This window comes from Protopterus annectens, chromosome 1.part1, assembly GCF_019279795.1.
Source record: "Protopterus annectens isolate FY-2018-M chromosome 1.part1, PAN1.0, whole genome shotgun sequence".
Lineage (NCBI taxonomy): Eukaryota > Metazoa > Chordata > Ceratodontiformes > Protopteridae > Protopterus > Protopterus annectens.
This window is the reverse complement of record NC_056726.1, coordinates 482,498,016-482,518,142: the sequence shown is the minus strand read 5'-3', so window position 1 is coordinate 482,518,142 and position 20,127 is coordinate 482,498,016. Positions and strand designations below refer to the sequence as shown.

General features: G+C 36.3%; 1 protein-coding gene across 1 annotated transcript in view; it reads left to right on the top strand.

The window, feature by feature from the left end:
* The window catches only part of TARBP1 (TAR (HIV-1) RNA binding protein 1), a 2,802,917-nt gene that overhangs the window by 2,533,988 nt on the left and 248,802 nt on the right, over positions 1 to 20,127 (top strand). Inside the window, exon 33 of the mRNA XM_044087106.1 lies at positions 18,316 to 18,452. Coding sequence (XP_043943041.1) covers positions 18,316 to 18,452 — 137 coding nt within the window. The remainder of the gene's footprint in view (positions 1 to 18,315; positions 18,453 to 20,127) is intronic.

The following is a 20,127-nucleotide window of genomic DNA, read 5'->3' as shown; positions in this document are numbered from 1 at the left end:
TTTTCCCACATGCTTTTGGGAAACTTGATGCATTGTTTTGCAAATTTTAGCTGGGCCTGGATGTTTTTCTGTGTAAGAAAAGGCTTCCATGTTGCAACCCTATCCCATAGCCCAGACATATGGAGATTATGGGAGATTGTTGTCACATGTAGTACACAACCAGTACTTGCCAGAAATTCCTGCAGCTCCTTCAGTGTTGATGTAGGTCTCTTGGCAGCCTCCCTGACCAATTTTGGTCTTGTCTTTTCATCAGTTTTGGAGGGACATCCAGTTCTTTGCAACGTCGCTGTTGTCCCATATTTTCTCCACTTTTCGATGACTGTCTTCAGTAGCTTTCTCTTGACTGATACCTTTCAACAGTGAGATCCCTTTGATGCTTTGTAAGCTCTCTGCGAACCATGGCTTTTGCTGTAGCAGGCAACTGAGTAAATGTCAGGAAAATCCTACTAGGACGGGTGAACTTTATTTGGGGTTAATCAGAGTCTCTTTAATTGATGGCAGATGTGTACCCAAGAAGACTGAATGCTGTAATTAAATCAAAAGGTGCTTCAGCAAAATATTAGTTTAAGGGTGTGCACACTTATGCAACCAGCTTATTATTATTTTATTTTTTTATATCTTTTCCCCAACACATTTGTTTTTCAATTGAACTGTACAGGTTATAGGTCACATTAAAGGTGGGAAAAGTTTTGAAATTATTTATTTCTGGTCTCATTTTTTTATAACACAAAAACGTGGCATTTTAACATGGGTGTGTACACTTATATCCACTGTATGTATGGTTTCATTCATTTCATCTCAAAGTTCTGAGGTGTTATAGTCTAACTCATGTAAGTGGCTGTAATTGATGGATATGGGGGTTAACTGTGATGAAAATGACTTTGTGTGTGTGAAAAGGAGTACATTACATCTAAAATAGCAAGTTGGCCATAAATATTTTTATTTCATCATAAACATCAACTTTTTACACAATAAATGACTGTATGTCGCGGTCTTGACATGATGAGTACGATAGCAAGCAACCGATCATTGTCACAGTAGTGCAGCAGGTAGAGCTGCCATCTTAAAGTGCTTGGGTCTCTTTGAGTTTTATGGCTGTGATTCCTTCTGGGTATGGTCTGCATGTATTCCCTGTCTTTGTGTCGATTTTATCCAGGTGGTCTTCTCCCCCAGAACCTCAGCTGTATAATATATGCTTCTGGCCATGTATGATTTTTAATTGTATCACTATGTAACACCAGAGTAGTGCATGGAATGTGAAGTAACTATAGTTTTCAGAGGGTTAGGTAGGAAGGCAGGTACTACTCATAGATTCCTTGCAAGCTTTTGGCCTCTCAGTTCATTGGAAACTACTGAGTTAGGCACAGTGTATTTTTCCTTGCAAGAAAAAATAAGATTGAATTTCTTTCCTTTTTCATGAATTTTCTTCAGGCCATCATTGGATCAAAAGGTTGTAAAAAATCTTTTAAGATACTCCTCAGAACATGTAAGACTGTTGACTTCTGGAGGCTGCTAAATCTCTGGCTGTCTTGGATTACTTCATCCACACTTACTACAGTGGAGTATTGACCAGTTAAGATATGTTAAAAGATTGGGGCCAAGCTGGGGAAGAAACAGAGGATGCTGCTAGGGGAGGTGCAGCGGGGTACAGCGGACCATGGAATCCTTTGGCTAGAGCTCCATTTCACATAAAGCTGGCTTTGTTGATTGCAGTTGGACATCAGAATTGTATATAGTCAGTAAAGTGGCCATAATGATTAAGCACTGGATTAAAGTGAATGACATATCTGTTGTTTCATCACAGGAAATGATCATTGACCTGTTGTAAAAGAAACCCACCCATTTTCAATTATCCCTACCCATCTGGTTGTTTTCCTGCAGCACCCCCCCCCCTTGATTTGATGTCACCAGCAACTACTGCTGTTAGTGTGATAGCTTGTAATTAAATTGTATGTTGAACTGGCATTTTTTTAAAGCCCATGGTGTCCTTAAAAAAATGCTAATAAATGTGCCTGTGTCAGATTCTGCCTAAAAAAGACAGTTTTCATTGCCTTTCCCAGCTGGGAAAATGCACTAGGTCTGTACTGTGTTACATTTGGTTTATACTCTTTTAACTGCCATGGAAGTTATGAGCTTTTCTCAAGCATACAAAATGAGTGGAATTAGCAAAGGTTTCTCTTCATCACCTTTGATCCCCAGGAGCTCTGCAAGTTTTGGCAGATATTAACACTGTCATGAGATACACTAATAAAGAGGGGGCACAAAGTCATATCACCTGTACAAATTGGCAGTGATCACTTAGAACATTGCAGTTCATGACAATCTCTTCCACCCAGCAGTTTGCATTCCCTCAGAACACAACATTTTTTTAGATCTGAACATTTTGACAGACTAACTGACCAGATCCAAGCAGACCGTCATGAATGAATGAATGAATGTTAAACAGAGTGTTCCTTCACATATTTTGTCAGAGGGGTACCTATGAGATGTATCTTTTTGCCTTTACTCTGAAAAATCAACTCATCCCGTTTTGCTTCAGGATTCCTTACAAGTAAACCTGGAGAACAGATATTTTCTCCTTCTCTGCATTGAAAGGGAAATTCCTGTAACCCTTTCCTGTCAAACAAAAGGTCCTCCTGAAGATTCAGGAAAATCCCTATATATGGTGGTGCAGCAGTAGTGTTGTTGCCTCACAGCAAGAGGTTCTCCCGTTCGATTCTCGGCTGGAGCTCTTTCTCTATGGAGTCTGCAAGTCCTCCCCGTGGTTAAGTGTTGTTCGAAAGACATGCGTGAATGGGCGTGCCTTCGTTGAAGGTTGGGCATCGGGCTGGCACCTCGGCACTGTAAAAATCTATTGCCAATCATTAGCGGATCGGAGTTCCACTGTGGCAACCCCTAACTGGGAAAAGCCGAAAGAACAACAACTTTGGGTGACTCAGTTTTGGACAAGGCAACATTTTTCCCCTTCTTTTCCACCTAAGGGTAGTCATCACGTTACCCACACAGGATGGACATGCTTGCATGGCAGAAAGACTGTCTAATTCATCAAAATCTAAGGATAATTACTCTCACAATTTGAATGATAGGCTTTTAATTTCTTTCAGAAACTGTTATTTAGAAGACTTGCTACAGGTAATAAACAAGGCTAGAAAATCTTCAACTACAAAATCCCATATTTCATAATTGGAAAATTTTGTACTTGGTGCCAAAAAAAAAGACAGGATCCTTAACAAATAGTGTGACCTCGTATTCTCAAATACTTGTGCAAGCTGCTCAATTCTATCTTGGCGTATATGTCTGTTAAGAAACATTTGTCAGGCATTGCAGCATGTTAACTTGTGGATCCACCTCCCTCTTCTTATTTTGAGGTCAGACAGTTCTAAAAAGGCATCTTGCACATCAGGCACCCCAGTAAAATACTTTCCTCGTCTTTGTGACCTGAATTATATTATTTTGAAGTAAAGTTTACCACCATTTGAGCTGTATCCTTAAACTTTTGTACATGTAAAACAATTCTTGTGACCCTAACCTCTGCAAAAAGGGTTTCCGAGTTACAATCCCCCATGTCTCTTCTACGCTTTCTATTTTTCACAGGGATAGGGTGTTAAAACTAACCCAGCTTTCATACTTAAGGTGGTATCTGAAATGTCCCTGAATCAATCTGTTCACATTCCTGCATTTTCCTAACCTTCAAAATAAGGGAAAATGGATAATTCATTTACTAGACGTACACAGACAACAACTGTACTTGGAATTAGTTTTGTTAATCTTTCCACGGAAAATCCTTACAATCTCATATTAAACCTAATTTTAAGAAAATGTGGCTTCTTTAAGTGTTTTCTTTTCAAATGGCTTGACTCAAAATCTACTCTGGAGGTAGCTGTCTAGCCTTCCATTCATACCTCAAAATTGATGCCTTTTCTAGAGCCAGAATAGGTTTTGCAAGTATCATCATTCAGAGGTTACTGGAATCCAGTTCTGAATCTCTTACAACCTCCCAATAAACATAAAAGCTTTGGGAATCATCCCATCTGTCAGCATTACTGCAGTAGAACATAGTGCAGTTTTGAAAGAACATATCATAATGGTAGATGTTTGAATAGATTACTGTTACAGTATATGCACCCGCCTTCTACCTCCCACCCCCACTTCTTCTTCATCTTTTCCCTTTTGACTTTGGTGGAATCCCATTTGCTTAGCCTTTTCTCCTCTGTCTGTACCAGAGTCTTTCTCTTTTTCATATGTTTCAGTACCAGGATTACTTAATGGATGATTTGCAGAAACAGTTAGCCTCTCCTGAGCCTATAGATAGAAAGGCATTGCAGGATCTGGTTCATAACACTCAGCAGGTTAGCAATCATTTTCTTCAGTGGGGTTTGATTGCAGAAGCTTCATGTAGGGCAGGGCCCAAGCTTTTGGTGCTAATGCACAGGATGTGTTGAGTCTATTGAGGAAAAGGCTCTCAAGGCTGTTTGTTCTGATCCCTCTGGCAAGACTACACATGAGAAAGCTACAATAGTACCTAAAAGCTTATGGTCTCAAACACAGCCAACCCTAGAAGACGTAATACCACCATCCCATGCCCTGCAAGGGAATTTTTTGGTGGTGGGCTCAAGCAAGCCATTTAAAAACCATGCTGCCAACAAAAAACAAAAAAAGCAAAACCAACCATTACAACAGACTTTCAGATCATGATGGGGATTCATTTGCCCAGTTTGTTCCGGGAGCATACCTCAGATATTAGAATACTTGGCAGAAATGTTTCATAGTGGCCTCTCATATTCATCCATTAAAATTCATGCTTCAGCAATCTCAGCAAATTACAACTGTGACACACCTGTGTTTTTGCATCTATGCTGTCGGAGTGCAAGAAAGGCAGTCTCCATATGTCAGGACATAGTTTTGTACCTACCATAAATGTAGATGTCTGATAGATATGCAACTGCAGTCTTTCAGCTGGAGGACAACCCATATGTCAGGACTGCAGTTGCATATCTATCAGACATCTACATTTATGGTAGGTACAAAACTGTACTTTATGGTAAGTTCTTACACAGATGTGCTTTTTGAGCAAACCCCTTCTATTTGAAGAAGATCCTCCTCCCCCCCCCCCTCCATTTTTTTTTTTTTTTTTTTTTTTAAGGGGTTAAATTCAAGAGTCATGTGTCCTATTCTGTTGACAGTTTTGATTTTTTTTTAAACTTTGCCAAGGAATGTGTGACCTTAGACAGATCCTTGTCCAAGAGGATGTACCAGATACCGTTATTGGAGGTACATCTGGACTGTGTTCCTTGTAGGATCACATCTATGGATACCCCAAAGAAAAGAAAAGAAAGCAGAAGACAAAAGATGTTTCATGTCCTATCACTCCTGCTACAGATGCTCAATAGGAGTGGTACAGTTTTTCCTCAAAGGCTTTTTAAAGCTTTAATGTTCCTTAAGTCACCTCAGTTTTTCTCTCCTTCTCCGACCTCCTCAAAAAAGAAAGACATACACCTCTTTTAAATATCTTGACTTGTCAGAATCTAATATTGAGTCACTGTCTCTCAGATTCATTCTCCCACAGTATTTGAGTCAGAATCTGAAGACACTTTGTCCCGTGAATCTCCTTAAAAAGAGCTGTACTTTGATGATAGTGTTCATAAAATGATCCAGAATTTCAACTGGAAATGAGACATCCAAAAAGATGATATGCTTTATTGCACATGGATATCCCTAAGCCATCTGCAATTCCACCTGCATTGGAAGCCTTGGAAGATATTTTCCTCTCTGTATGTGTTGCATCTGAATCACATCCTTCTCCACCTAAAAGAAACAGGTAGGTTATACAAAGTTCTGAATTCTCAAATATTTGCTGTAGTGTGATAAATCTTCTAATGTTATTACCAAATGCAAAAGGCAGTAGGGCTATGGATAGGTATGGAAAAAATGTGCTTACACTTATGCCATCTTTACTTTTGGAGCCATAAATTACCAAACCATGACAAGATATTTGTTGTCAAATTTTCCAAACATAAATAAGTTAATTTCTGACATTCCTGGTTCTGTTAACAAAAATAACATCCGGAATTTGCTCAACTCTGCCCCACAAGTAGGAAGACATTCCATCCTATGTAGCTGTAATGCTGCTGGTGCCTCTTGCAGAGCAATGGCTATGGGCTGTATCCTCAGGTGGTATTCCTGGCTTCGTCTCTAGTCTTTAACTGATGCTGTTAAGGCCAAACCATTGGATGTCTCTCTTAGACAAAGAAATCTCTTCTGACCAGTTTCTGCCGAAATCTTTCAAAAATTGCAGGAAGAGGGAAGATAATGCAGGATTCCCCACCCCCATGTTCCAGAGGAGCTGTCCAAGTCTCGTCCCTTCTATCTCAGAATTCAAAAATCCCAGCTAAAACGCCAAGAAAAAGTGACAAGCAAAAACTAAATAAGGCTTTAAAGCATCCAAGGATTCTTTTGCTGCCAACAGTTCTAACTTATGACGTCCTTCATTTCTTTGGCCTCCCTTCTCCCTCCACCTCAGCCATCCTTCTCCCAAACTTTTAGGAGGACTTTCTCATTGTCTTTCTTTTTTGTAGGATGATAACATTCGATAGTAGGTGCTGAATATCATTCAGAATGGGTACAGACTACTCTGGAATTGCCCTTCCCAGTGCTAACAGGTATCCCTCAGGTGCTGTCATTCCAACAAAATCTTGTTCTTCCAGTCCTACACAAATTATTAATTTCCCCACAGGCTTATATGTTTACCTTGGATCTGAAGGACACCTACTTTCACTTTCCTATTCACCCAGCTCAGAGAAAATTCTTAAGGTTGTGCTTTAGGGGCTCATTTTCAATTTTCTGTTTTATTTGTTGCATTGCTGTAGCTACAAGAGTTTTCACGAAATATGTAGACTCTGGTAGCATTCTGCAGACTACAAGGTACCCACCTTTACTCTTGCTAAGATAATTTCTTAATCCGTGTTAGTTCAGCACAAAAATAAAATACAGGATTAACAGTTTGCAGCCATTCTCCTTCATCTAGGGTTTACTCTAAATTTGAAGAAATCCAGCCTTCAACCTTCTCCAAACGTAGTGTTCCTGGGATGTCTACAGGATACTTCCTGCATGACAGCTTCTCTCCCTCAAGAGAAAATACAGTATCTGACTCATCAATGTCTCTCTTTCAAAACTGGAAGTGACCTCTGCAGGAGAGTTTGAGAGACCTGGGGTACATGGCATGTACAATACAGATGATTTCCATCCAAGAAACTATCATCCCATCTGAAATGAATTCATTTGTACATTATATTACCATATTCAAAATAGACCCCACAAATGGATGCTCAACATAGAGTGGGACTTCCCACATAGATCTTTTTACCACTGGAAAAAGGATGTCTTATCAATCTTATGGAATGTGGAGTTCATAAATGCATTCCCCTCCCGTTCCTGTTAGTCCACATGCACTCCTGAAGAACCATAAAGCCAATCCAAAAGTGCTGCTGAGTCCTCTTTGGCCCAGGCAGTGTTGGTACTCCCTGCCTTTTCATCTAGCCAAGGATGTTCACCTGAGGGTACCCCACATGGTGGGCCTACTCACACAGCAAAAGGATACTCTCATTCATCCTAAACACAGTACTTAATATAGCAATAACCCATGCCTGGGTGTGGGTAATGCTGGATTTACCCACAGTTGGTGTGGTTTGGTCACGAGGGCAAAGCCCGAGTGGCCAAACAAAGCCAACCATGGGTAAATCCAGCATTACCCACACCCAGAAGTGGGTTATTGCTATTATACAATGACATTATTTAAGAAAAAAAATAATTACTTTTCTAAAATAGTGGCATTGTATAATGCCTCCTTGCTGCCCTTCCGCAGCTGTCTGGTATTCTGCGGCAGTTCTGATGTACTGCGCATGCGTATGCCTACACAGTACATCAGAGCTGTGGGCAAAAGCAACGGAGAAAGCAAGACCTCTGTTGCTTTTTACAAACTGTTTTGCTATGTTAAATGGGTTTAACATAGCGAGACAGCTTTAAAAAAGCAATGGAGAATCTCTGTTGCTTTTTTTAAAGCTGTCTCGCTATGTTAAACTCGTTTGTACTATTTTGTTTTAACTTGTCCAGTTAATGATCTTAAAGCGGCATCTGTGATTTTTAACATTTTTTTACATTCAGAATGTTTTTCTATGTTTTATTTTGTAGTCATCTTCTTGCAGTGTATCCACTTTTTGAGAAGTCTGTTTACCACGTAGTAACAGCAAATCATTTTTCATTCACCTATTTCCAAACATCTTTTCTGGCTATAGTTTTCTTTTTTAATTTTTATGGACTACATATTTCTGTTGTTGTAATGGATTTGCTAAAATCAGGACCTGACACTGTGTCAATATTTTTGTCATTGTTAGGATTTTATACTAGCTGTTCTACCAGCCATGATCCTATTGCTTTTGCTAGGACTGGGGATTTTTTATCTTGCAGTGAGTGTACCCAGCTTCCATTTTTATTCTTATCAGTCCCTGTGACATGTACAACTGTTTGTGTGTCAGTTTTGTTTTGGTGAGATTCAGTAAACAGTAGTGTCCATCAGGTGAAAGTATCCACTAGTGAATGAGGATGACTTTGTTTCAAACCAACTTCTGCCCAGTGAATGAGGATGAATTCATTTCAAACATACGTCTCCTTTCTTTTTCTGCACTCAGTCCATCTTCCCATCCGGACCTCATGGCAAGACAGATCCCTAATATGGCATGAGTGACATAATAAGTATACTTACTCAGGTGTCCTTTAAGGTGGGAAAGCCTACCATTAGCATACCTCTCAACCTCTAAGTAAAAGAAATCTGAACAAAGCCAAAAATAATGGGGGCATGAAGACTTGAAATCAGAGGCAAATTGTAAATGTTGCTCTTAAAGACTTAGAAAGTATCTAGAACAGGTTTTGTATCACCATGCATTTTCTGAAGGCTATGAAGTCTGAAACTAAAATCTGTGTCATTATCTGGAAACTTCATTATTCAGTAATTTGCCAGAAAACCACGAGACATATGAGGAAAAGACAAAAAAATATATAAGACAAAAGTTTGGATAGTCTGTGAAAATCTGGGCAGTTGAGAGATATGATTAAGTGTGGTTATGATGCAATAAATGCACTCAGTAGAAGTGCAACAGCAGGGACAGTCATGTGCAGGTATGATTAGCTGAGAGTACATTCGCTGCTAGTGGATATTAAGAAATAGCTGTAGAGCATTCTCTCTGGGTAAAAAACATGTTGTTTGCCCTCTTTCCCAGTAAATGTTTAAGAATTTGGAAGACAAGTGGACGGCCATGGAGTTTATCAAGCAGTTATTTCAGCCACCTTGTCTAAGGTAAAGGAGGAGCTACCCTAGCAGCAGTGACCCTTTTATAATAAGCAGTTCAAAGTTCACTGGTTTAAAAACAAATAAGGTTTTTGGGAGGAGATAAGATTAGGCAGCAAAGTGGGCAGAGGGTAGTTAAGGTTCCTCACTCTGTAGATGGCAGTATGTACCAATATACCCATGTCATGCGTTTCCTTCCTTCCAACCACCCGCACTTTATATCCTGGGGTGAAGCTTTCCGACTTCAAACCAAACGTGTTCAGCCTAACATTGAGCAAACATGGAGGTGATTTTTTTTCAGGCTGCAAAATGCTAGCCATCCCCCAGATCAGATAAAACTATTGCTGCCAGTTCTGGTTCAACTCGTACAATGTGGACCCCTAAAGGGGGTCCCTAGAGGAGAAGGACATTTTTTTTTTTGTTTTTTTTATTCCAAGCTGTCTGTAATTCCCAAAAAGATGGCATTTGGGGATGTATCCTAGATTTGTCCAAAATAAACAATGTTCTATGGGAAACCAGATTCATGACACTGACCCTGTGAACTTGGCTCCCCCTCCTTTTACTAAAGGCATTTTTTTATATCTTTTTTTTTTTCACCTATTGCCTGTCACCCAACAACTCAAATAGCCTGTTCATTTTATTTCAGATGAGAGCCAGGTAGAGAAGGCTGTCATTCAGGTAGTCATTGTGGGTTTTTTAATAGACCCTAATGGTGTGGTTCCCTGTGGCAGCTGATGGGTTCAGTCTTGAATACTATTCTCCCTAACGTGATGTAGAGTGCTTGCTCACTTCTGGCTACAGTGTATGATGCTTAGAGTGCATGCCCTCATCACAGCTCAGTCACTAAAGCTGTACCTAGTTTATATCTAACATTTGCTGGATGTTGGTGCAGGGGCAAGCATAGCTGGGTGTCTCCTCCCAGGACAGGTGTGCCAGTGCTGACATCTGATTCTCATCTTGCTGGGACACCTGCTTCAGTAGTTGTTAATGGGTCACTTGAGTCAGAGTTATGACTTCATTCTTCTCCTGAAGCTTGACTTCATTTATCAAAAGTATTTTTAGTGACTGTATGCCTGAAATATATGTATCAGTGCATCTCCATCTACAAAGTCCACATGCTGTACCTGAGTTTTGAAGCAGAACAAGAGCTTTCATTTTATCTCCTTGTCTTTTGGTCTTTTCACTGAGCCCAAAGTGTTTACCAAATGCTCATCTTCAGTGTTTGTCTTCCTCAGGACTTTGGATCCATATTTTTGGCTACCTCAGTAACAGAAAATGGGGTACCAAGGTACTGTACTCATTGCTTGATGAGTCTGGGGTTGAGTCTGCCTGAATTTGCCCATGTTGAATCTAAAGTAGGAAGATGAAGACCTTCTTGGAAGTGTTATTAGACACACAACAGAGCAATATGTTTTTACTAGAAGACAGAGCCATAGAAATGGAGCTGTTCCTTTCATGTCTGGCCTAGAGGACAGTCATTGAAGCTCTGATGATTCTGAGGGTTACAGGCTGCATGTCAGCTTCTCATCCTTGTGGTGCCTTGAGCCAGGTTGTACATGAAGAATACCAAAAGCTATCAAAAACTTGTCGGAGCAACCTCAGGTGGGTCTTATGAAGAGATGCAGTCTCCACCACTGTGTCTATTGACGTTGGAGTTCCCAAGGGCCTTGATCACATATCTTTGAATTGCACACTTCATCCTAGCTAGACCATGTCACACAGTAAGCAGACATCTCAGTACTACTCATAAAAGATTTAGCTTGCAGTTACAGCTGTCTTTTGAGAATATTCAAAAGTGCCTTCCCAAATCAGGTCTTATACTCGGAGAAGTAAAATTAAGCTGATGTTATTTTGTAATTCGTTGTGAAATCCAAGCCAAGTACACAAGCTTCATATCGTTCCAAAGATGATAGTACCATCAGGGTTGCAGAGAGCACCAAGTTGCTGGGAATTATTATAGATAATCATTTAAATTTTGTCAAACACATCATTAAAATTGTAAAGTAAGTAAGTCAAAAATTTATTTTGTACAGAATTGATCTTTTTGAGTGAAGAAGCACATGCTCTTTTCTCCTTACTAGTCTTCTGTATGTTGCCACAGCCTTTCTAAGTGTAGATCTTTCTATAATGTCCACGTTAGGGCAATGCTACAACAACTTTGCTAAGTGTGCAGCCAACCTCTGAAACAGGACTCATTGACTAGCCCACGGATACCTTGGTTGGTAAGCTAAGAAGGTGTGTAACAGTGAAGCTCAAACACCAGCAATAAAACAAACTTAGCGCACTGCCCATAATATCTTATAACATCCCAATAACTGCCGAGTTACTCAGTGTTTCAGCCACTGGTATGTACCCCGTAAAAAACACCTGGTCCTAATCACTTCATTTAACCAAAGTTGTTAAATCCAGAAATCATCAAGGCAGTTTATTTGCAGGGTACGTAGCAAGCCTATAAAGTCACTTGCATAACATAAGGCTCATCTCATTAATTATCCAGCTTAAGGAATACTTCTAGTCATTTCTTACCTCTAAATAGATATTGCAGCTGTATTGCTGATGGTTTGTAGCCTCTAACTAATGGCAAAATTCTGTTAATCAGGCATATAGCTACATTATGTGATTCATATAGTTAGTGAGCTGCAGTTTTCTGCTGACTGACCTCACACAGCTAATCTCTCGGCAAATGTCTGTATAACAGGAATCATCCTAATCTGTACTCCTCTACTCCCCTCAGTACCACTCCTGTCTCTTACAAAGTGCTGGCAAATAATTCCATTTTAAAACTATAATGCTGTTTTGCTGATTATGCAATTAATTCTAACCATCTTGTTTCCTGATGTTAATCTTTTTAACAAATGTACACTGGTTTATTGTATACAGTAAATTCTTTCATTGTTTTACAAATGATGCATGATGTATATATTTGCCAGGTTATCTGCTTTATACTCCTGAAATCAGTGTAAGCTCTGGCTTGCTGTCCTCAGCCTGTGAGCAAAAATTTAAACAACGGGTGTATGAACACTTTTATGACATGCATACACATAAAGAGACTAGTGCTTTAGTAAAACACTTAAAGGAATTCCCAAGTCATAGTTTTAAATTTGTCATACTGGAACAGTTGCAAAAAAACCCCCGAGGGGGGAACTATGGGGTATTTTTTTAGAACATAGAGAGTTGTGGTGGATTTTACACTTGAATGCATCTACTTATCCAGGGTTAAATGATGTAGTGTCTATTAAGAGTTAAAATTAAAAACCTTTGATATATAGTTATATATAAATAATTATACAAATGTTCTTAAAAATGCATTGTTAAAAGTATTTTATTTTAATATGTTGTTGCTTTAAAATGCTAGGTCTTTAAGACTCAAGTGGTTGGGTTATAAAGAGTTTGTCATATGATTTTGTTGAATGTCTCCGGTTACCACCAATAAGTGCCGACTGCCAAATCTGATATTCCACAGTTTATTGAATCAAAACACGGACTGATACGACAAACAGAAAGAATCAAACAAGGTACAACAAAACAAAACAGAGTTAAGCGATTTCAACCATAATAACTGGTCTTCATCAGAACTGTAGCGTTTAGTTGTTCCGCTACTTAAATAACTTTTCTGGCGCCAAAACGCTCCCCAGTTCTTAAAGATACATAAACACATAATTGCATAACATATGTAAATAAATCAATCATTGCGTGACATATGTAAATAAATCAAAAGTCCATCCTAAAATAGGAAAATCTTTTGTTTAAAAATTCCTTAAACCAAAATCATTTGTGTTCATAAACTTTCACTATATTGCATCTTTCTACTTATAAAAATGTATAAGATTTATACATTTTTTAAAAAAATATATATATTAATCAAATGATTTAAAAAAACAAATGATTTTTAAATGATTTTTAAATGATTTTTAAATGATTTTTAAAAAATTTTTGAAAAGCGCTGAGAAGGGATATATATATATATATATATATATATATATATATATATATGTAAAGTATGCTAAAAAATAATAAATATATATAAAACTAAAAATATATGTGTATTCATGTAAGATAGTTAAATTACAGTTCATATATAATCATATAAATATGTAATAGGTGATAACAAAAAGGACAACAAAGACATAGGCAATAACTATTTCCTTCTCCCTCTAAGGGAATTAATTCATAAATTTCGTCTAAAAAATAAATAAATAATTACTTATAAATATATAAAACAATATAACACTATCTAAATATCTACTAATATATTATATATGTAACGTTATGTAGATATCTTGTTACTTCACTTTATAAAAATAACAAAGGTTTAATTGAAATAAAATCATTTAGTCCAGGAGGAGTGGTGGCATCTAAACATATTTGCCACCATGTTTCTTTATATGCTAATAAACTTTTAAAATCACCTCCTCTTGGATCTATGTCTATTATATCAAGAATACTAAAACTAAAATGATGGTCATCACCTTTCATATCTACGTGTCTAAATAATGCATTGGTTTTATCTTTGGTCTTGATACTATAAATATGGTCATATATACGTCTTTTAAGACATCTTTCCAACGTAGAAACTTGGACATTTGTCGCATTTTGCTAAGTATACCACCATTTTTGTATTGCAGTTCCCATATCTGCATCTTATATAAGATTTAAGTCCATTCTATAACTTTATTTTGCTCTCTTGTGACATATATTTACATTGATTGCAAAATCCACACTTTCTACTTCTACTAATGTTGCTCAAAAAATTATTTTCCTTCTTCTCCGTATATCTATATTCTATCAAAGACTTCATATTTCTTCCCATTTTGTGTATGAAGTTTGGTTTGGTTCCCAAGATTTTGACTAAACCTGTATCACTGCTTAATATATGCCAAAATTTATGAATTATTATTTTAATATAGTCTACCCCTAAATTATATTGTAATATAAATAATCTTTGAAAGTTAGAATTTATTTTATTCATAGGTATATTGTTATCTGTATTATTAAATAATATGTCACCAGCTCCTAACAGTGGTCTGTATTTTATATTCCATTGTTTTGTGACATAGTCAATTATTTCATCCAATATTTTGTCAGGGTATCCTCTTTGTTTAAATAAATTTTTGATATATTCCAATTCAATTTTCATATCTTCAAATTTCGAAACCATTCGTGCTACCCGGATACATTGGCCCTTGAATATGTTGTATTTAACTTTGGGAGGGTGACAACTAGTGTAATCTAAATAACTGTTAGAAAAAGTGCTTTTTCTATGTATTTTCGAGTATACTTCACCTTCATCATAGTAAATATATGTATCCAAGTATGGTAAACCTTTTTTATTGAATGAATATGTAAATTTCAGATAATCACTACTAGTGTTAAGAAAACTAATAAATTGTTGTAACATATCTTGTTCTCCCTCCCACAAAATGTAAATATCATCAAGAAGTCTTGAATAGTATTTTATATGACGAAAATATTTACTGGGAAACAGTTGAGTGTCCTCCCAGTTAAGCATAACCAGGTTGGCATAAATGGGGGCACAAGCTGCCCCCATGGCTACCCCCCTGGTTTGCTTAAAATATTCTCCCTCAAAATAAATAAAATTATTGTCCAATACTATCGACATCATTTCAACCAATAAACAGATTTCATCCCATTCAAGATTGGTGTGCCTAACTATACTATTATTAAAGGCCTCCAAGCCTTCCTGTTTTGGGATACAGGAGAACAAGTCGATGGCCTCTATTACTACAGTGATGATTTTATTATTCTTCATAATATCATTTGGAAAGTTTGTTAAAAAAAAATGAATCTTTGACCATATGTTTAATAATCGAATACATAACTTTTAACTTAATATCTATATACTTGCCCATAGGAAAGGTTTTGGAATTACTTCCCGAAACTATCAGTCTAAAGGGAGGGTCCATAGTGTCCTTTTGCACTTTTGGTATTCCAATTAGAGTGGCTACTTTAGGAAATTTTACTTTTATGAAGTTATAAATTTCTTCTGTGATTCTTCCATCTAATAGGTATTTCTCAATATATGAATCAGTTCGTTGGTAAGCTATATGCAATTCATTGATTGAAATCGTCTCATAATTTCCAGTTAAATATAATATATCATATATTTTCTTGATATACTGTATATTGTCATATAGCACAATTCCTCCCCCCTTATCTGGTTTCATTATTCTAATATTTGGATCCTTCTTAATTTCGTATAGTAATTTCATTTCACCATACGATAAATTACAAGTATTAGTTGTCTGTTTTAAATTATAGTATTCTTGATATAGTTCCCTTGTGACAACTTTGTCAAAGGTATAATAGGATGATTCGGTGGCGTAAAAGTACTAACTTTTTTTAACTGATTACTAGATTTTTGATATAAATATAATACATTTTTGGTGTATTTTTAAAAAATACTTCCAAATTAGTCTTCCTTACGTATTTCTTAAAATCTATTAATAATTCTGTTAAATTGAATTTTGGATTGGGAATAAATTTCATGCCCTTCACAAATAAATCAAAATGAACACACTTAATTGGAATATTAGAATAATTATAAATATTAAAATTTTTATACGAATAAATATTTCCATTGATTGTTATGTCCTTATCTTTATCATCACCATTGTTATTTTTATAGGTGTGGCTCATTTTCTCTCATATTGGGTTTGTGTTTGAAACAGATTGTTCGTCAATTCCATATGCGACTACAATATTAGAACAAGGAACAACTGGTTCTAATAATGCTGGTTGTATCCCTTCCTTTTGTAAAAATTTTTCTTCTGATTTTTTCTCTGTTATGGTTGACTTGCATCCTCTGAATGTCTCTGAAAATCATGTCTCTCATAATGACCCCTTTTCTCATACAAATCCTGATTATTATATTTATTATACTTATTATAATTATTAATACCTTGTGTATTATCTTTCCTGGGACTGGGCCAATTATATGCAATACCTTTGTTATATTGTTCCCTATCTCTTAACATTTTATTCGATTTACGTTGACATAATTTAGTAATCCATTTCTCTGCTTCTAAAAATTGCTTGTTATATAGCTTCTCCCATTCGGTGAATAAGTCATTTACAATTTGTGTGTTAAGTTTCTCTGCTTCCTGTATTAAATTGCTTAATCTTTCATCATTATATTTAACTAATAATCGCATAAATTTATAACCACACTTTTCAAAAAACATATTAAATTCATTTTTACCTGTATTAGTCAAATCTAGACCCATGGGTTGTTTAAAAAATCTCAACCCCATGGGAACAATCTTACTATCAACACATTTAGATAAATACACGTTATCAATTTTCAATCCATTAATGGTCTTTAGTTTCTTTCTCAGCTCATAAATCATGCTTTTGAGACTCCCAGTCTCATCCATAACCTCAAATTTTGTATTAACAATAGTATTCCTTTCATCTATTTTATCAATATCATAATTAAAAGCTAAAAACTGATTGAATTGTTTATCCTTAGAGTTCGACACTGGTCGTACAGATGGAAGTCATGAATGTTATCACCTATTACTTATTTATATGATTATATATGAACTGTAATTTAACTATCTTACATGAATACACATATATTTTTAGTTTTATATATATTTATTATTTTTTAGCATACTTTACATATATATATTCCTTCTCAGCGCTTTTCAAAATTTTTTTAAAAATCATTTAATTTTTTAAAAATCATTTAAAAATCATTTGTTTTTTTTAAATTATTTGATTAATATATATATATTTTTTAAAAATTTTATAAATCTTATACATTTTTATAAGTAGAAAGATGAAATATAGTGAAAGTTTATGAACACAAATGATTTTGGTTTAAGGAATTTTTAAACAACAAAAGATTTTCCTATTTTAGGATGGACTTTTGATTTATTTACATGTCACACAATGATTGATTTATTTACATATGTTATGCAAATATGTGTTTATGTATCTTTAAGAAGTGGAGAGCGTTTTGGCACCAGAAAAGTTATTGAAGTAGCGGAACAACTAAACGCTACAGTTCTGATGAAGACCAGTTATTATGGTTGAAAGCGCTTAACTCTGTTTTGTTTTGTTGTATCTTGTTTGATTCTTTCTGTTTGTCATATCAGTCCATGTTTTGATTCAATAAACTGTGGAATATCAGATTATTTGGCAGTCGTTGGCACTTATTGGTGGTAACCAGAGGCATTTTTGGAGGTACTATGGGAGTGAACTTTTCTTTTCTGATTTTGTTGAATGTCTGAAGAAGGCTGGTGTTTTCTAGCCAAAAGCGCTTATGAAATAAAGTTTTAAAAGGCGTGTTTCTCGCAAATTCTGCCTTCTGGATTATTACTATTTTCTCAGTTTTTGTTTTTTGTTTGTTGCTCGTCCTGTGTATTTCAGTTTTGTATACTGTCTTTTGTCTACTTATATTTAAATGTTTGCCTTGATGTAAAAGTTTATGTACTAACAGGAGTTACAGTGCCATTTTCTTATTAAGAATGCATTGCTATGTCACTCTGCAAAGTCACTAAATTAGACATATAAATGGGTGGATGAATAGATAGAGAGAGTGAGCTAGACAGATAGATAGGTGAGTAGGAAAGTAGATAAAGCAGTGATCCTGCTACTCAAACTTCTAATATTGCAGTAAGTCTGCTCGAACAGTTGTACTGTCTTCTGTATTCCCTTCTTACTATAAGCTCAATTAAATTTCTAAACAAAAGTTGCCACAGATACATTTTTTTCCTTGATTTGTTTGTATTTTAAATTACTCTGGTACCTTGTTATAGTTTGGCATCTGCCATATCACAAAATATATTTATATCATTTATTTGTTCACTTACTTTATTTAAGATAGGTGTAACCCTTAAATCATGTGTATATTTAACAGTATCCTTGGATATAATCGCAGTGAGTTTGTAGGCTGGAAGCAGAAGACATATGACCTGTTTTATACCTGCACTTTTTTTATATTCCTACAGGTAAAGCCACCTCAGTTGATTGATTATTTACAGCAAAAGAAGACTGAAGGCTATACAGTCGTAGGAGCAGAGCAGACTGCAAAAAGCTGTAATTTAACAGAATACAGTTTTTCAGAAAAAACTCTGCTGTTGCTAGGGTAAGTTATCACAAGAAATGAAAAAAAGTTTTATAGCACAATATAAAGTGCTTTGGGAAAAATATGCTTACAGTCTTAAAAACAAAACCATTATCAGAGCATGAAGCATTAACTTTTACTGTGTGCATAACCGCATCTCCTGAGTGTTTGCCAGAGCTTAGCCTAACAGTCAAAAGTTATACAGTATTTCAAGGACAACATCAGAGCAGAGCTGGGTATGTACCAGAAAATAGCCACAGGCAGCTGTTGACTTCATACTGGATATGCAGACTCAGACCTGGTTTGTCTTAAAGCAGTAATAACAGATGTACTTCAAAGAACACACATTTGCTAGTAATTGCCATAAACTGCATAGTTTGTCTTTTATGTTAATATTTTATGCTGTTTTACTTTGCACAGACATTACAACAATAAAATCATTGAAGTATGGAACATTTTTGATAAAGCTTTGTTGTCATTTCTAGTATTTGTGTCTATTTCAGACTTGTTTTGGTCCTAAATAATTTGTAACAAACTTAAGAGACGCACCTACAGGTGGATAAATGCAGTCACCATTAGAAATATGTTTCAGAAGATTAATGCATTACACAAAACTATGGACATTGAAAGAAGAAGAAAAATCATAGTTTGTTAATTCTAAATATTTGCTTGCTTTGGTATTGGACAGCAGAAATAACAGACTAGCTTAATAAAATCCACCAAAGCTAAGTATAAGGTTAAATAGCAATCCAAGCCAAAGTCATTCATGTGGCCTTTTTAGTTATGCTTGTAATCTCAAAAGCACAGTGCAGGTGATTGTGAATGATGTTACCCTCACAGAGACTGAAGATGTAGCAAACCAACTGGCCGATAAATTCCCGTGTCTCCCCTCTATCTATCCCACAAGATATACCTGAAACTGACTTGCTGACAGCTACCACACAAGACAAAGTCCTAAAAGTACTAACAAAAGCTAAACATATTGCATCAGTATCTCCGGATGCATCTTAAATAGCATGAAACATGATTTAGTAGCCACCTCATGACAACACTGTTCATCCTCCACTTCCATGCAGGTTTTATAGCAAGTGAGTGGAGAACAGCTACAGTCATTCCTTTACATAAGAGAGGACCTTTCCCAGTCCCAGGTAGATATAGAGTCATTAGTCTGACAAACATCATATACAAAGCCATGGAAAGACTTAATGGAACTAATCAGCAATGACATAGGGGACCTCCAAACACTGGACCCATCTCAATTTGGATCCTTCAAGGGCAGGCTATGCTTAGTGAACCTAGTGGACTTTTTTGAGGAGGTCACCAAAGCAATATGCTTACTGAATCTGGTAGACTTTTTTGAGGAGGTCACCAAAGCAATTGATGAAGCTAAAATGGTAAACTCTGAATACCTCAAACAGGCCACTCAGACTTTGTAGAAAAGTTAATTAAATTGGGAATAAACCCCTATGTCACCTGCTGGATTGCTAGCTGGCTCACAAATAGGACACAGGAAACAAGAATAGCTGAAGCTACCTCCACAGAGAGACCAGTCACCAGTGGATTCCCTCAGGATTCTGTTTTGGGACCTTTCCTGTTTGTCATCTCCTTTTCTGAAGTAAAAGCCAATACCAAAGGGTGACTAAGGTTGCAGATAACTGCAAACTAGAAGCAGTCATTAAGTCCCCGAATGATTTAG